Below are 16,159 nucleotides of genomic sequence, written 5' to 3'. Positions count from 1 at the left end.
AGTTGCCATTGGTCAGCTGAGCAGTTGCAGGAATGGCCTCTTGTAGCTTGTTGTATCCCTGTAGCTTGAACACAAGGTCAGCCTTATGACCTTTAGAGTTTACTTCTTTGTCTTGGGTACAAGAGCGATCAGGTCCAGTCTTTCAGGGCTCTTCTCTGGTCACAGACAGGAGGCCCAGTCCTCTTTTGTTCTTCCGCAGGCCCAGAATGTATTGTGAAGTGGGTGCTTGGAGATGCCGCATTTATACCTGGCACAAGTTACTGGGTGGGAAAGACACATAGGTACACCCAAACCAATGGGGTCAAAGTTCCCAGGGCCAACCCTACCCATTTTTGGCATTTTCAAGATGGCGAAAGTTTCCAGCCATACTAAACTTTGGCTCTAAGGGCTGGGTACGTGTGTGTGTGTGTGTGTATATAATGTAGTATGGTAATCTTAGTATCCTACCACATTTAGTACCAACGTTCAGTTTGAGGCAACCACTGCACCCCAAAAAACTCAGAGACAGAAGTCTGGTAGAACAAATGTAGGGTTTTGGAACAACCAGACAGTGGATACACAATACTTGCTTTGGCATTCTGGTTCCCTTTCTTTCAAGAGTGCCCCAAATGTTATATGTAAAACTCAGAGTCATCATTTTCATTGGACAAAGCAGGGTTCATCAACAACTAAGCAGTGGCTACACAAGAGTTGTCTTGCAATCCTGTTCTCTGCCTTTCAAGTGCACCTCAAAGTGTTATTTGTAAACTCAGCAGACATGTCAAGCAGGTTTTGACACTGTAATGTCAAAAATGATGCTCACAGTCCCTGTCTTTCATATTTGATGAGATTCAGAGGAGTCATGTCTGCCCTTCAGGTCAGCCTATTGTTTGCACATGGGAAGAATTTCACACCTTTTTCACACATACTAAAATGATAATCCCTGGCTGGGAGAAGTTTGAGACCAAATGCAAATTAGCCTCTAGGAAGTTCAGGCATGGAAAAGGTAACTTTCTAAAAGTTACTTTTTCTTAATATTTATTAAAATACAACTTCATAATTGAACTGGATTTTAAATAACTATTACAATAGTTGTTTAATTATTTTTCTAGCTAGTCCCATTGCCGAGATACAGTATTAGGATTTTTAATCTGTACTCTGGTTTTATGCATAGGACAGACAGGCCTGCCACAATGAAAACTAGGTTTTGGGTTGATATTCACTCTAAGGACATGTTAACAAAAAATTGGTACATGTCCTACTTTTAAATTCTATGCACCCTGCCTTGTGACCTACAGGGCCTACATATGTATGACTTATTAATGTAAGAGAGAGGTTTTGAACTGTCTAAAGAGTTTATTTTAACAGATCAAATTGGAGTCAAGCTGTGATGGAAGGACGAAAGCCATGCTTTACACTGTCATTGTAGTGGGTGGCACAACGGGTACTGAAGGGCAGTATTTACAATTAACACTCAAGCCCTGGGTACATCTCGTATCATATACTAGGGACTTATAGGTAAATTAAATATACCAATTAGGAATTTGCCAATTCAACCATATTTAAAGGGGAGCACAGGCACTTTACTACAGATTAGCAAGTTTAATGTGCACACAGTTCACAGCTGGCAAAAATGTAGGGTCTAGCAAAGGGCAAAAAATATGGGGTGACCACACAGAAAAGATGAATTTCCTACAAAATCCATCAATTTCAACATCCGCTAAAAAATCTGAAAACTGTGTTTAGACCTTCTGTGATTAGTGCCCACTTGTGCTGTTTACAGAGCATCCTGCATAGAGTGTCTTCTTTGATGTTTTGTATTCCAGGCAGACAAAGACATTTCCTTCATCAGGAACCTATGCCAAACAGATTGAGCCTCACTGGATTAACACATAAGTCATGTTGACTGTCTGAATCTACACCTGTTTTATCAGAAAGAAGGGGAGAAAAGGAATCAGAGCTAGATGTAACACTCTGAGTAAACACCCTGTTTATGTGAATTGTCCTTTATGGTACTATCTAAGAGATTTGCACTTTCACCTCTCCTATTTTAGCTCCCCAAATTTACAGTAAAGCATCTGTGACTATAAATATTTCTGGATTCTCTTCTTGAAAAAACATTCTGCATTAAAATCCACCAGCAATCCCTGTTGCTTTTTGCCCTGACGTTGGAGCCCCTTGCGAGCTGGATCCGTAGAGACCCAGTTGTGAGGGGTTTGCGTTGGTCAGAGTAGTGGGAGGATCGCATCTCACTATATGCCGACGACATCCTGTTGTATCAAGCGTCACCAAGGGCCTCAATTAATAGAGCCCTCGATATATTTGCTACCTTTGTGAGGTACTCTGGATATGCTATTAACTGGTCCAAATCACTGCTTTACGTGCTCAGGGGACAGTTTCCAATCCAGCCCAGGGGATGCAGAGTGACAGAGGCACAGGATGGTTTTAAATACCAGGGTATCTACATCACCAGAGTCCTGAAGCTATTCTACAATCATAACCTCAAGCCTCCCCTACGGAGGCTTCAAAGTGATGTGGAGCATTGAAAGACTCTCCCACTGTCCCTACTGGGTAGGGCGGCGCTTTTTAAAATTATGCCCCTGCCCCAATTTCTATATGTTTTGCAAAATTCACCAAACCCGATCCCAACGACATATTTTGCAGCAATAGAAAGTTAGCTGCGAGCCCTCCTCTGGGTGGGGAAAACACCCCGAAAGGCAATCCCCAAACTGGTACGTGGGTGGTATGATGGTGGAATTGGACTCCCAGATATTAAGAGATATTACTGGGCGGCGCAGCTAGCAGATATTAACCAACACATATACCGGCCACATAATGACCCAGGATATCAAATGGATAGGTGGTTCCTACCGGGGAGTTCCTATGCCATGGCTCTTTACGCTAGACCCGCTCGGATGCAGTTAATGAGGCCGACATTGCACTCTGTTCAAATTTGGCATACAAGCCATAAACGTTTTGGCTGGGATAAGAAATTCACGCAATCTACCCCTCTGTGGGACTCACATTTGTTGGGAACTCTCCAAAACACTAAGGGCTTTGATAGATGGGATCTAATTGGACTCTCGAAGGTGGGCGACTTGTGGAGGGAGGGCAAAGTGATTGAATTTTCAGTGCTGCAGCAAGAGTATGAGCTGGCGGACTCGAAGATATTCAGATACTACCAAATCCATCACGCCCTGAACATGTGCCTCCTGATGGGGGAGACAATGCCGGAAGCAACGCCGCCAGAGGACAGACTCCTTGATGGGTACATGCCCAGTAAGTCCATATCCTGCACGTACCGAAAACGAATCAATCATATACCTGATCCCCTGATACAGCTTCGATTGAAATGGCCAGATGACCTGGGGGAAGTAGACGATGAGGACTGGGTGGAGGCACTCGCCTCTCCCAGGGGAGTCGCAATCTCATCATGGCTTAAGCTAGTACAATTGAAAATCCTACACAGAATATACTATACTAGAATAGCCTTTGCCCGGATGGGACATGCGGAAAACTCAAGTTGCAAAAGAAACTGTCGGGAGGAGGGCACCTTCATACATATACTGTGGGAATGTAGTAGCATTCGTAAATACTGGAAGGGAGTGCTTCAATGTATTGGGGAGTGTTGGGTACAGACCTAAACTTGGAAGCCAAGCGATGCTTGTTTAATGTGTGGGGACCGACTCACCTGAGTAGTAAAGAAAACTTGTGGGCAACACTGGGTCACATGATAGCCAAGCGTAACATCGTTAGAATGTGGGGAGCAGGAGAGGCCCCGGGTTTAAAATCTTGGAAACAAGACATGGACTGGTGTATGTATAGAGAAAAAACTGTATACGTTTCCAGAGGGTGTCCAAAAATGGGCTCAAATATGGTCTAAATGGAATGAATATCGTGGTAACATCTGCACGCCCCCCCTTCTCCCAACCCTATCCATCAAGACAAGCCTATATCATCTGATCATTGAGAAAACTAAAAGAATGTAACTGTAACAGTTACTTGTACTATCTAAAAAACGTCAGTTTGTAACAATGTTGCATAGTCCAACACTGACCGAAACTGTAATCGTAATTGATTTACTGTACTTAATAAACAGATTTATTTAAAAAATAAAAAAAATCCGCCAGCAAAGAGTCCTGCACCTTCTGTGCCATGGCTAATTTGTTCTCCCAGTACCTTGATTTTTCTGTCACTGATCCAGTGATCCTTGAGAAATTTCCGCAGCTTTGTCATGTGTAACCTAGAAATTGGAAATAGAAAAATGCAGGATGCCATTGTTCTACAATGCTGCCCTTGTTGTCAGACTCTTTATCCTTTATGTCATGCCTCCAATCCCCCACTGTTGCAGGTATTGTGCAACCCTATCTACTTCCCCCGTAGGTTCAGTCTGTCCCAGACAGAAGCATTGTGCATAGGGTTGGACTTGAAGCCAAAAACAGCCGTATTAAAAGTGTTCAAACAATCCCTGCTCCTTCCCTCTCCCTGTCCATTCATCCTCACTTTAATATTCTCTCTCTTGCTCTGTACCCCGCTGTGCCTGTGGCCATAAACCCCACAGAGGTTGAGACAGAGGCGGAAGCCTTCAACCTTCAAAAGGGCCCTCAAATGGCTCCACCCCCAGACTTGACCAATGGAATAAATGGACAGTGTGGCCCCAGTTGCACAGGCAGACTCAGTCTACATTCTAAGATAACAATTGATGGCATACCAAGGAATACTACTCTAGGCAGCTGCACATGGTTTGAAAGCATCGGGCCTGGTTTTACCAGTTGCAGATCAGCACCTGGTAAAAGTGCAGCTGAAGAGTGCTGGAGCTGTGGGCACAGGTGCAAACAGGGTCCCACACAGCCCACCCCTCACCCTGGGGGTAGCAGACTATGCTCAACAAGGCCACAGCTTACCCGCCACAAACACCCTGAACCGTAAAGATGATATTTACCACCTGCTCAGAGTGGGTGCTAAACTTCACTGGTATTGCCCCTACAATCCTGGTCTGCATACTTATTACCCGTTCCAGGGAGTAAAACTTGTAATGGCCAGATTTAGGTGTGAGGACACAAAGCGGAAATGGAGAATCTGGGTCCTGGTATTCACGCACCTCAATCCTGTGAATTCCTAAATTAGGACCATTGAGCAAATCTCCCAGTAAAGGTCCCAAGTACAGATGTATGCCATTGATAGCTAAACCAAGCGCCCCAACAGAAGGCGTCTGCAGCACACTTTGTTTCTTGGTAGAGGTGCAGCTAACAAAAACCCAAAGTAAAAACTAAACAACCTTAAGATGCAACTGTTAATGTGCTCAAAAGACGTTCATGCACATTTAGATAACCAATTCCAGTTTTATAGAGGGGAAATCATCCTGTTGATTATTGAGACACTTTTCATAAAGGAGAATTCGTAAACACACCATTCCTAACACGTCTTCATGTGCACTGAGAGGATACACACACTGTTGAATCATGACTAAATTTACCTGCAGGCCCTTCTTGGCACAATGATATAGTCAATACATTACGTTTACAATTACCCTGGTAGGATTTCTGGTATGTAATTTCCTAGCCTTCATGTGGATGGAAAAGCAATTTACTTGTATCGATAATTATCTAGCAAGGAATCCTTCTTGTAGAATCAAATTGCTAAGAAAAGGGGTTTGAATGGTCCTGGAGCAGTTTTTGAAACTCCTATCCACAGATTTCAGAAGTTCGGTGTTGCCCCTTCTAAGAATTTAATGTTTTACTCATTGGAACATTTCCATAATACTTTGCTGTGACCAATCAATATACCTCAGATGCATGCACATATATTTATTGGCAAATCTATGAGAATTTGAGATGCCAACCCATTCACTTATGAACTGGAGAAGAATACCCATGCTGGGGACTTAAGGGTACTAGCAAAATTTGGCTGGGGTGCATTTGTTTATTAAGAAGATAAGAGAATTCGTATTCATTTAGAACTCTGTTTCCCCCACATAAGAAATAAACAAAATCAGATTATTGTAAGGTCTTATTAAACAATCATTTACACTCTTCTCTAGGGGAGTAATGTCATGCAATCACCTACTTTATTCTTCAAATTCAACCTATACATCTTTATTTCATAGATTTTATGTGTATTAGTGTTGGACTTGGCCCTTTTTGCAGGGTCACCCCTGAACTTTTTGCCTTCCTCCTATATTTTTGTCTGACCTGTTGTTGGCTGTTTTATGACTCTGGGCACTTTACCACTGCTGATCAGTGCTAAAGTGCATATGCTCTCCCTGTTGTAAATTATTGTATGAATTTGTGATTCCATGATTGGTTGGTTTGGTTTACCTGTCAGACCCTAGTACAGTGCACCAGGAGTGCCCAGGGATTGTAAATCCAAATGCTGCTAGTGGGCTTGCAGCACTGGTTGTGCCACCCACAGAAGCAACCTGTAAAAGTGTGTCTAAGGTCTGCCATTGCAGAGCCTGCGTGAAGTCTGGAACTGTCACGCTGACTGGGCAAGTGCACCCACTTGCCAGTCCCTAAACCTTCCCTTTTCTTCATATCAGACACCCCTATGGTAGGCCCAAGGGCAGGGTGCATTGTAAGGATAAGGTAGGACATGCCCTGGTGTGTGTGGCATGTTCTAATAGTGAATTACAGCCATTTTCGTTTTTCACTATTGCAAGGCTACCTGTTCACCATAGGCCAGAATGGGCAGTTTGGTTATTACATTTTATAATCCTAACTGACTCATGGAACATGGTAGAAATTCGAATTTAGTATGCCTAAACTCAGAATGATAAAATACATCTTTTAGTGAAGTTGGTTTTAACATTCTGTGTTTGAAAATGCCACTTTTAGAAAGTAGGCCTTTTCTTGTCTAACCATTCAAACCTGCCTCTGCTAAGCTATGTATTCCCGGTCTGGAGTTTGAGTGACAGAGCTGGGGAATTCCCGGAGACAGGGTGAGTCCGCCCAGTGGTGAATAGAGAGATCTGCATCTAGATGGGAGGGAGGAGTTGCACCTGGGACCTGAATAGGACAGTGCCTGCCCCCACAGTGCTGGCTCCACCCCCTGTGGTGCATCTGATGTCTCTGCCCTGCACTGTAAAAGGAGAGAAGGAATCATGTCAACAAAGTGCTCCAGGGTTGTGCTTTCCCTCCACAATGCTGGCTCCACCTCCTGTGGGGAGTCTGATGTTTCTGCCCTGCACTGTGAAAGGAAAGAAGGAGTCATGTAAACAGAGTGCTCCAGAACTGGTTTGGACTGGGCAAAGGCCCCTCTGCCCTCAGAGGACAAAGGATTTTGGGGTATAAATATTGGGACCCTGATCCCAAGAAATTTGATCACTTTGGGAAAACAAGAAGAACCTCTGCTGAGGGAGGAACCAGAAGAAGCTGAGGAGGAAACTATCCCTGAAACTGGGGGATTGGCCTGCAGTGGTTGCCTTACTGCCAAAGAGAGGAGAAAGGAACTTTTGTGTGTACTTTTGCTCAACTTGTGAAGGATCTCCAAGGACTTGGAAAAGAGCTTGCCTCCTGCTGCTGTTGTTGGGCCTTCTGAGGGACTGCGTGTCACAAGGAGCTGGAAGCGCGACTCAAGAAGGAGAAGCGTGCCACCGTCGGAGCTGTTGTCGTCGCATCTCGTAAAGTGTGTCGCTGCTGCAGCATTGCATCGAGCGGAAGCGTCTCGCATCATCCAGGAAGTGTCTCGCAACGCCAAAGAAGCGTGTCGCCATCGCAGCCATCGTAGTTGTCACATTGCACCGCATCAAGAAAAGCGCCTCGCATCCACAGAGAATCGTGCCGCCGTCGGAGCTGCTGTCGTCGCATCGCGTAAAGGGGTGTCGCTGCTGCAACATCGCATCGGGCGGAAGCGTCTCACAACGTCGGAGAAGAGTGTCGCTGCCAAGGCTGCTGTCGTCGCATCGCGTAAAGTGTGTCGCCGCTGCAGCTGAAGTGTCGAGTCTTCTCGCAACATCGGAGATGCGTGCCGCACCTGGAATATCTTCACGTCTTTATTTCTTTGCACCAAAAACTTAATCGCATCAACATCGTTGCAACACTTTCGTTGCCCTGCGTGTCGCATCTAAAAGATACATTAACTTTAAGTGTCGCATTTAAGAACTTAAGAGAACTAAGCAAAATTCTACCATCTACAGTAACAGTATTGTGTATTTTTGTCGTTTAATGGTCTTGTGGTAAATCTATATAAAAAATACTTATTTTTGATATAAAACCTGTGTGGTGTCCATCTGTAGTGTTGTCACGTGATTACTGTATGTGTTCACAAATGCTTTACACACTGCCTCTGAGATAAGCCTGCCTGCTCGTGCCAAGCTAGGGGTTATTTTAGAAGTGTACCCCCTTACCCTGACTAGAGGAGAGGGTCCCTATTTGTCACAAGTGCATACCTGTGCCAACTAGAGACCCCCAAGTCTAACAATTAGTGTTACAGAAATGTATACATTCATAGCAACAGAATATACAATATTACCTATTTCCCCCCACTTTGACAAAGCAAAAATGGGAAACAACCATTACAACGCAGTCATTACACACGCACTACATTTACAATGCAGTCGTTACAACACAGCTACCTGTACATTGCATGCCATTACAACGCAACCATTACAACACATGTCACTACAACACATGCCATTACAAAGCATTATAAGGTAAGTAATAGGGAATGGTAATTTTTTCCCCTACACTATCCAACACTTACCCTACTGTTGCACTCACTGGAGTGGGAATAGTAATGTATAACCCCTACACTATCCAACACACACCCTACTGTTGCAGTCACTGGAGTGGGAATAGTAATTTTTACCCCTACACTATCCAACACTTACCCTACTGTTGCAATCACTGGAGTGGGAATAGTAATTTTTACCCCTACACTATCCAACACTTATCCTTCTGTTGCCCTAAATGTATTATGCGGTGTAATGGTATGCATTGTAATGGAATGCGTGGTACATGTAGTTTCTAAAAATGCGTTGTGATGACATGTGTTCTAAAATCATGCATTGTAATGGATGTTGCGATGTAAAAACTACGTTGTAAAGGCATGCATTGTAAATGCGTGCGTCGTAACGTGTCCTATTCAGCATAAATCTTTCACAGGTACCCAGCACCCTTTCTCTCAAATGCTTCCTTCACACCTCACAGTGAAACAAACATCCACTCATTTCTGTGGAATACTGCTATATGTCGTCCAGGAAAACAGCAAAAACAATGTTAGATAAGGTGTTAGTCTAGCAAGGAAAACTGTGTCAGCGTTGTGTTCTACACTTATGTTTAGGTCTTCATCGGGATCAAAAGATTTTAAGATATCCTGCTTACATTTGGCAAGTAAACAACATTTCGCATATAACACAAATTAATTTGTTCTCTACTTCCATCAATTTTGTATGAGTGTAAAACTTTGAAATTATGCATACCGCATAATTAATTTAATAAATCTTTATTTAATCTTATAAAGATCTTAAAAGCACAAATTAAAACAGTACACTAATTGTCACAAAAAATAATCTTGGTACAATAGAATAGATGAAACTAATAAAAATACAGCAGTTTATCAAATAGAACACAGGACCAACAACAGCCAAAGAGCCCTACAGCCTCCCCTCTATTGATTTTCTACTGTGAATGGCCAACTTGGGGAAACCACATACAGTAAAACAGATATATGGGCTGCTTAACATTTGAAGGTGGAGTAACGCCACCCTACATTTCTGAAAAGCTAATTTTCTCAATAAGGGTTTAGGACATAACTGAAGAAATTGATGATAAAAACCTCAAAAAACACAAAGCGTAACAGGGATTGTTCCATCTTGCCGTTACAAGGACAGGAGGGTAGTTCCTTGCCCCATAACCTGTTTCATGAAAGCATGCTAAATGCCAGACCATCCCCGACCTAAATCGGGGAGACCTCACCCATCGGATTAGTTCTAACCCAAGGTAAAGGGGGATATCACTCATTACAAACATTGAATAATAGTGGGCAATAGTGTTCTTATTAGCTACCCCCTGAATCCGCAGAGAAATGCATAATGCATGAGAATAAGAGAGCAACCACTAAATAATGTCTTGCATCATTCCAGCAGTATGACTATGTCCCAACCAAATTCCGTATATACAGAGGGTCCTCAGAGGGCTTTTTGTTGTATTCATAAGGTTCCCTTAGTAGAGGGCTCTCAAATATTTGGTGAGTCTCACTATTTGTTCCTAAATCTCAAACCATGACAACAATATGCCACTTATATGATCAAACCACCTCATTTTGGCTCCTTGCAAGTGTTTAGGTCACTTACTAGTCTAGTCAGAGAGGTTGCAAAAAAAAAAGAATATCAGAAGAGAAGGAGTATGAGAGAGAATCTACAAGATTTGACAGAGGAGACGGGAATGAGGACAATAGCATTGATATCGAAGAAAAGCTAGTGCAACTAATCGGAATGTGGAGGCTCAATTAGTGATAACAGATTATGTGTGCAGTTTGGAAAAAACTGTGCAAAAGGGAGGACAATCATAGAGGAAAAGATTCCAGCAGAGAAAGGCAGCTGCCCTAATGTATGTCCTGCTTAGTGACTTTAGATGCACAGGGAGTGATATTCAGGGAAATGTTAGTACTCCCATGGTATATGAGATAGGTATCCAGGGGAAAGAAGGTTGAGAGATGTCGGCATTATGTTTGGGCTAGCACAGCACTCAGGGCTGGGCAATATGAAACTGAAAAAGAAGAGAGGTGCAGTAAAAGAGAGGGTTAGTTAATCTGTATATATTGCAGCACAATGGAAGGTACAAGGGGATTAGGGGAAAGGAACAAAGACATTTGTGGTGTTGATAGCAAAATGTCTGTACACAAGGGACGGCAGCGATATAGTTGGAGAACAGATCTACCTCTTAGAGATTCACCACGTCCAGGAGCAAAATAATCTGTTGTTGTACCGGTTTTCCTTTTAATCTCCTTCATCTGCAGCTTGTCCTGACGATTCTTGAACCATTCTTTTACCTCCATCTCTTGAGTGTCTAAAAATGAAATGGCAGAGGGGTCAAAATTACTAATTTCCAATAAGCCCAGTGCCCTAAATCCTACCTTCCTGAGTCATTCTATTCTTCTCACCATCACTCTAGCCTCTCTGCACTATTACTCTTCTTCACCACTATAGCCTTTTCATCATTAAAAACCTCTTTCTTTTCTACCCTACCAACAATTTATTGCTGTAGAAGAAAACTAGGAAACTCAGAATCTATTAGAAAATGTTATTGGGTTAATAAGCACCCAAAACGTTATAAGAAAAAGCTATTGACTACTTTCCCACTGTCTTAATCTTTTATTCTGATACACAAACACTTAATAAACCTAGTTAATTTAAATCAGACTTTTTAAAGGAACTGGCTTGTTTCACTTCTGTTGATTGTAGCAGGCACAGGAAAAAAAAATTCTTTTTGAATGAACATTTGTTTCATCTTCTAGACTTCCCGGGGCTCTTTTACGGAACAGTGTTTTAAAAGTCAGTGAATCATCAAAAACAGGCAAATGTGCCACAAAGAATTCTCTAAGTCATATGAGTACAACCTCTGGAGTCTCTGTCACCCCCACACTGTGGCATACTAATTAAAATTCCAAGGTAGTTATTTACTAATCCAAATATTTGAAAGTCACAAGAGAGGAATATCGCCCCCAAAGCAGACTGGCCCCAGGAATTGTATCCTCTCAAAATAGTGCAGCTGTTCATAGGAACATGTGGCGGCAGCAAATAGCTTGACATCCTATTGTTTAACCCGCTTCCCGACACTTGTATCTCACCAGAAACATCCTCATTCAACCTATTTGACAGCTGTCCTACCACTTACAGATTCACCTTCCATTTTTCCATCTTCACCTGACCATTGATTGCATCTTAACATAATACCCCTCTGCATCTCATGTAGGAGCATACTACCATTCTACTTATGCACCCACTCCATTTAACTTTCACCAATTTGTATCAATCCAACCATCATGTTGATTTCTTTCAATCGAGTCCTCCAACAGTCCCAGCCCAGCCATCTGCCCAAAAGTCATCACCATAATGTGCTAAAGAAATCGACAGTTTTAAGAACGTCTTTTCCCATTCCTTACAAGAGCAACCACTATCAGATGTCCATATCAATTTCCATGCTTTTTGCACTCTTTGCTTTCCATCACTATCCTACTGTCACCTCCCCATTCTTATGTGCCTATTCAGAAGTAGATCTGCATCTTACCCCACAACTCACCTTTTCCCATACTCTATGTCTCCAATCATGAGTGTAGCTCACCATCAACTACACCCCACTACTTGTAATCCTACTCTTTCATGACTTTCGAACACTGCACACATTAAATACTGTCACAATAATCATCTCATTCACCACCACCCCATTCTAGTTCTCACTATCCTCTTAATCTACTGTTCAGCATCACCAGTTCTCACACATCCACATCCGTTTAAATCATGAACCTCCATCCCGCTCTTGTATAGTCCTCCTTTCCTGTATCCCGTCACAGATATAACCCTCATGTAGATATCCACACCATCCTGCAGATTGCAGCTAAGTACTATACCTTCGTCTATCACCCTGATCCTTTGTGTGGCAACCTCACCCTGTCCAACATACACGTCCTCCCATTCTATATATCATACCTTCTACCAAAAACCCATTTGTATTATCTTACACGTATTAGAACCCAACATTACATCTGCCATTGCTATATTTCTTAAAATACCACTTTCCATCTGTAGCACTACTTCTTGCCTCGTCATCCTACTGCTTCATCCACCTTCCTCTTCTTTACCATCATATTGCTTATTGGGCCACCATTCTAGCCTTTTTACCACCATGATGCCCCATCTTCTCCATCTACTGTACCTCTTCTGATAGCCACTCATCCCTTCCAAATACAACCCTTCATTCTCCCAACTATGGCCACTAGTTCACCCCTTCTGTCCCCTAGCATTGTACCCATCCTTTTTCTCCCTTACTAATGTCCATGGTTCAGCAGAAGCCTACCATGATTTTAAGGGAAGCAAATCCAGAAAAAGACTCGCTACTCCAGAGATACCCCACTAGTTTTGTGATATAAAGGTGAATGTATCACTTTGCAACGTAAGAGCAAAGTGTGTAATCCATGAAGTAAAATAACCTATAGTCTTGCCTCCTGTGCATACAATTGTTTCTAAGCATGTTCCCAGCCTGAATACTCTTGAAGAAGGAGTTAAAGACAAGGCGTCAGTCTTTAAAATGGGCAATGCAACTAAAAAGTGCCTTTTTTCATTTTTTTTATTTTAACTAAAAAGTTCTTTCATTGCAAGAACATTTGGTCAGGCACTGCTCAACTAAATGATATCACATGTATAGCACTGACAAGATGGAGGCATCAGAAAAAAATCCTTCGATAGAAATCTGTAATTCTCTGAGGCGTGCATGTATCTGCTGAAGCTAGCAATGTTGGCATTGTGTTCCAGAGCTCCCTGACATGGAAGAAAGTTGTTGGGCCCAAAACCATAAGGTGAACAACTTCTTGTGCAGGTGGCTCGATCATATTCTTTGGCATTTGTTGACCAGTGCATTACTTTAATGCTGCCCACTTGCATCAAACATCTGATTTGAATCCATCGGAAATCCACAGTAAAAAGGTAAGAGCTAATCTGAGACCCCTGATTAACAACATGTAGGTCTAGAGCTCCTTTTCTTTATTATTATTTTTTTTTTAAGTATTCTCATTTTGTTCGACAATCAGGAGATATAGAATGGCATTTCCAGCACAGACGAGTTGCATGGTTATGATTCAGGCTGAATATACAGTGCAGCATACAACAGCAAATATGCTTTCCCCGCAGATGTCCTTTCATGTATTGGCACATGACATGTGAAACAGGAGTCTTTACCCGCACCTCAATGCCACCCCTCGCATACAACAGGCGTAACGGGGATGACAAACAAGCAGGCTAGGCCATCATGCGGAACCTAGTACACTCCACCACTCGCCTCCCCATCCACATCTTCATCACTCCTTGCACATGCAACCTACTCCTGGTATGGGCCCCATTTACCATTTTGGCAGTTACGAGCTGGCATAAGATTGTGCTAAGCATCTGATTGGGTATTGCAAGGCATCATGTCAGTATGCCACTCTTTCACAGCGGGAAAGGGACCCGCATTGCTGTTCTACGTTACGCCAATAGCAGGCTTAGGGCCACAAGTCACCAGCAATCCTTCGGACGTCCTTGTCATAACCTAGGAGGGCTACTAGCCGTTTACAGGCCACAGCCTCCCCTGTGATCTCCTCCAGTACCAGGAATATCGCGAGCCAGAAGCGCTGCACACCACTATAAGTCCTCTTCTTAAGAGTATGGCAATTTGGGTAAAAAACTCATTGAGTTGTAAAACCACCCTCCTTGCTGGAACTACACCTGAGTTACTCGGATGGAAACAATGTAAAGATAACTCCTGCCTCTAGCTTTTTAATGTTTGTAATAGACCCCAGTGCAAGCATAAGGAATCCGTGACATTAATCCTTTTGGAAAATAAACTAAGCTCCTTGCCTTGTGAAGCCTAAACATTAGTGTTAGGTGATTTTAATATTACAATGGAACCCTTAGATAGCTGTATTTCATCCATATCAGACGAGGAGGACTCCCCATGGAATATTCCAAGAGTGGGCATCTCCCAAGTAAAAAAATGCTCAACACTGGCTTTGCAATTACTGGTTATTACATTAAGAACTGGGCTAAGAGCATGCAATGGGAGGTTGCCGTCAAACCAAGAAGGCGCAATAACCTTTAGACGTGCAAATAACACAAGTAGAATAGATTATATATTTATTTCCTTGCACCTGTAGGCCTATAAGGGTGACATGACAGTAGTGGGAAGAGCAGATAGTGACCACAAATCCCTGATGTTGGAACTCACTGGGCCATTAAAATCGTACATAGAAGTGATTAAGCCTAGTATATTAGGTAACACAGTCCTAACTAATGACTACAAGGCTGAGCTTAAAAGAGCACAAAATATCTGGGAGGTTAAGGTCTGGGCAGAATTAGGACATGCAGCAAAACAGGGGGACTCGAAGACATTTTGGGCCATATAGGCGCATGGCAGCCGTTCCGCAGTTAGCTCAGTTGCATTTCATAATGATCACTGTAAGTGGCCAAGCATTGCTCTGATTTATTTTCTATAGAGAATGATAGTGTCCAAGCACATAGGACTGGTTTGAGCCAGTTCAGTACCAACGTGGGGTATGTAGATACTCTTGAGATAACCCATATGGTTTACATACCTTCCATAGTGTAAGATATGGGATTATATCCCATTTCATTTACTACAGAGGCGCGTCCATTATTATTCTGGCACAGGCTGTGGCCAGTACCAGAGTTGGAGCCCTATAGAGCTCCACTTAGAGAAATTCTAAAGCCAGAAGGCCATCTGAGGATTCCATGGTTGTTGTATGTAAAGAGAATGTTCCAGTCCATCGCTCTTGAGAATCTTTGGGACTCTCCAGAAGATTCTCATTTGACACCAAGCCAGAGAAAGGGGAGGAACAGTAAACCAGGGTGTCTAACAGATCAATTTCTTGACCATAAGATTGTCCCTCTGAATGAGCCTTCTTTAGACGCCAGCCAGGGTTCGCTCCCTAGACAGTTATATCTAAAGTACGGATATGGGACCTTGCCCACAGGAGAATATACAGCTAGATGGGCAAACCCCAAGAACCCCAATACTATCTGTCCTGTCTGTGGTACTGCTTCTCAATCACTAAGCCACATATTATTTTGTTGTGTGGCTTATAAAGCCCCAAGGAGAAAATGGATCATCCCCCTTTGTAGATCACTATGTATAAGGTCACTGGGCCCAACACTTAGGATATTAAAAATAGATACACAGGTGGTGATTATTATTAGTTTAGGGAAATATTTACACGCAGTATGGATAATTCGGAAACAGTGGATAGAGCTTTAAAAGACAACTCAGGTTTCCAAGGTGGATATTGCATTAGGTATAGGATTCATATAGTCTGGATACTTCACCGGTTTAGTGGTGCTTGGCATACTTGGGGGTTCGGATGCTGCAGGTGCTGATGCATTCGTGGTAAATTGCCTGGGAGTACCGCACTTCTGTGGAGTTATGTTTGGAGGGTGGGTGGAGGCGGCTAACTGAGTGGTGGCCAAGATCCACAA

The 16,159-nt window shown here is 42.8% G+C and overlaps 1 protein-coding gene across 2 annotated transcripts in view; it reads right to left on the bottom strand.

Moving 5' to 3' along the window:
• The window catches only part of DRC7 (dynein regulatory complex subunit 7), a 203,212-nt gene that overhangs the window by 57,152 nt on the left and 129,901 nt on the right, over positions 1-16,159 (bottom strand). For both annotated transcript variants that reach the window (XM_085637931.1, XM_085637932.1), the window contains exon 11: positions 10,857-10,985. In XM_085637931.1, coding sequence (XP_085494057.1) covers positions 10,857-10,985 — 129 coding nt within the window. The remainder of the gene's footprint in view (positions 1-10,856; positions 10,986-16,159) is intronic.

Source organism: Triturus cristatus, chromosome 12 (assembly GCF_964204655.1).
Source record: "Triturus cristatus chromosome 12, aTriCri1.1, whole genome shotgun sequence".
NCBI lineage: Eukaryota > Metazoa > Chordata > Amphibia > Caudata > Salamandridae > Triturus > Triturus cristatus.
Note: the sequence above shows the minus strand (reverse complement) of the source record. Positions and strands in the feature narration are given on the sequence as shown.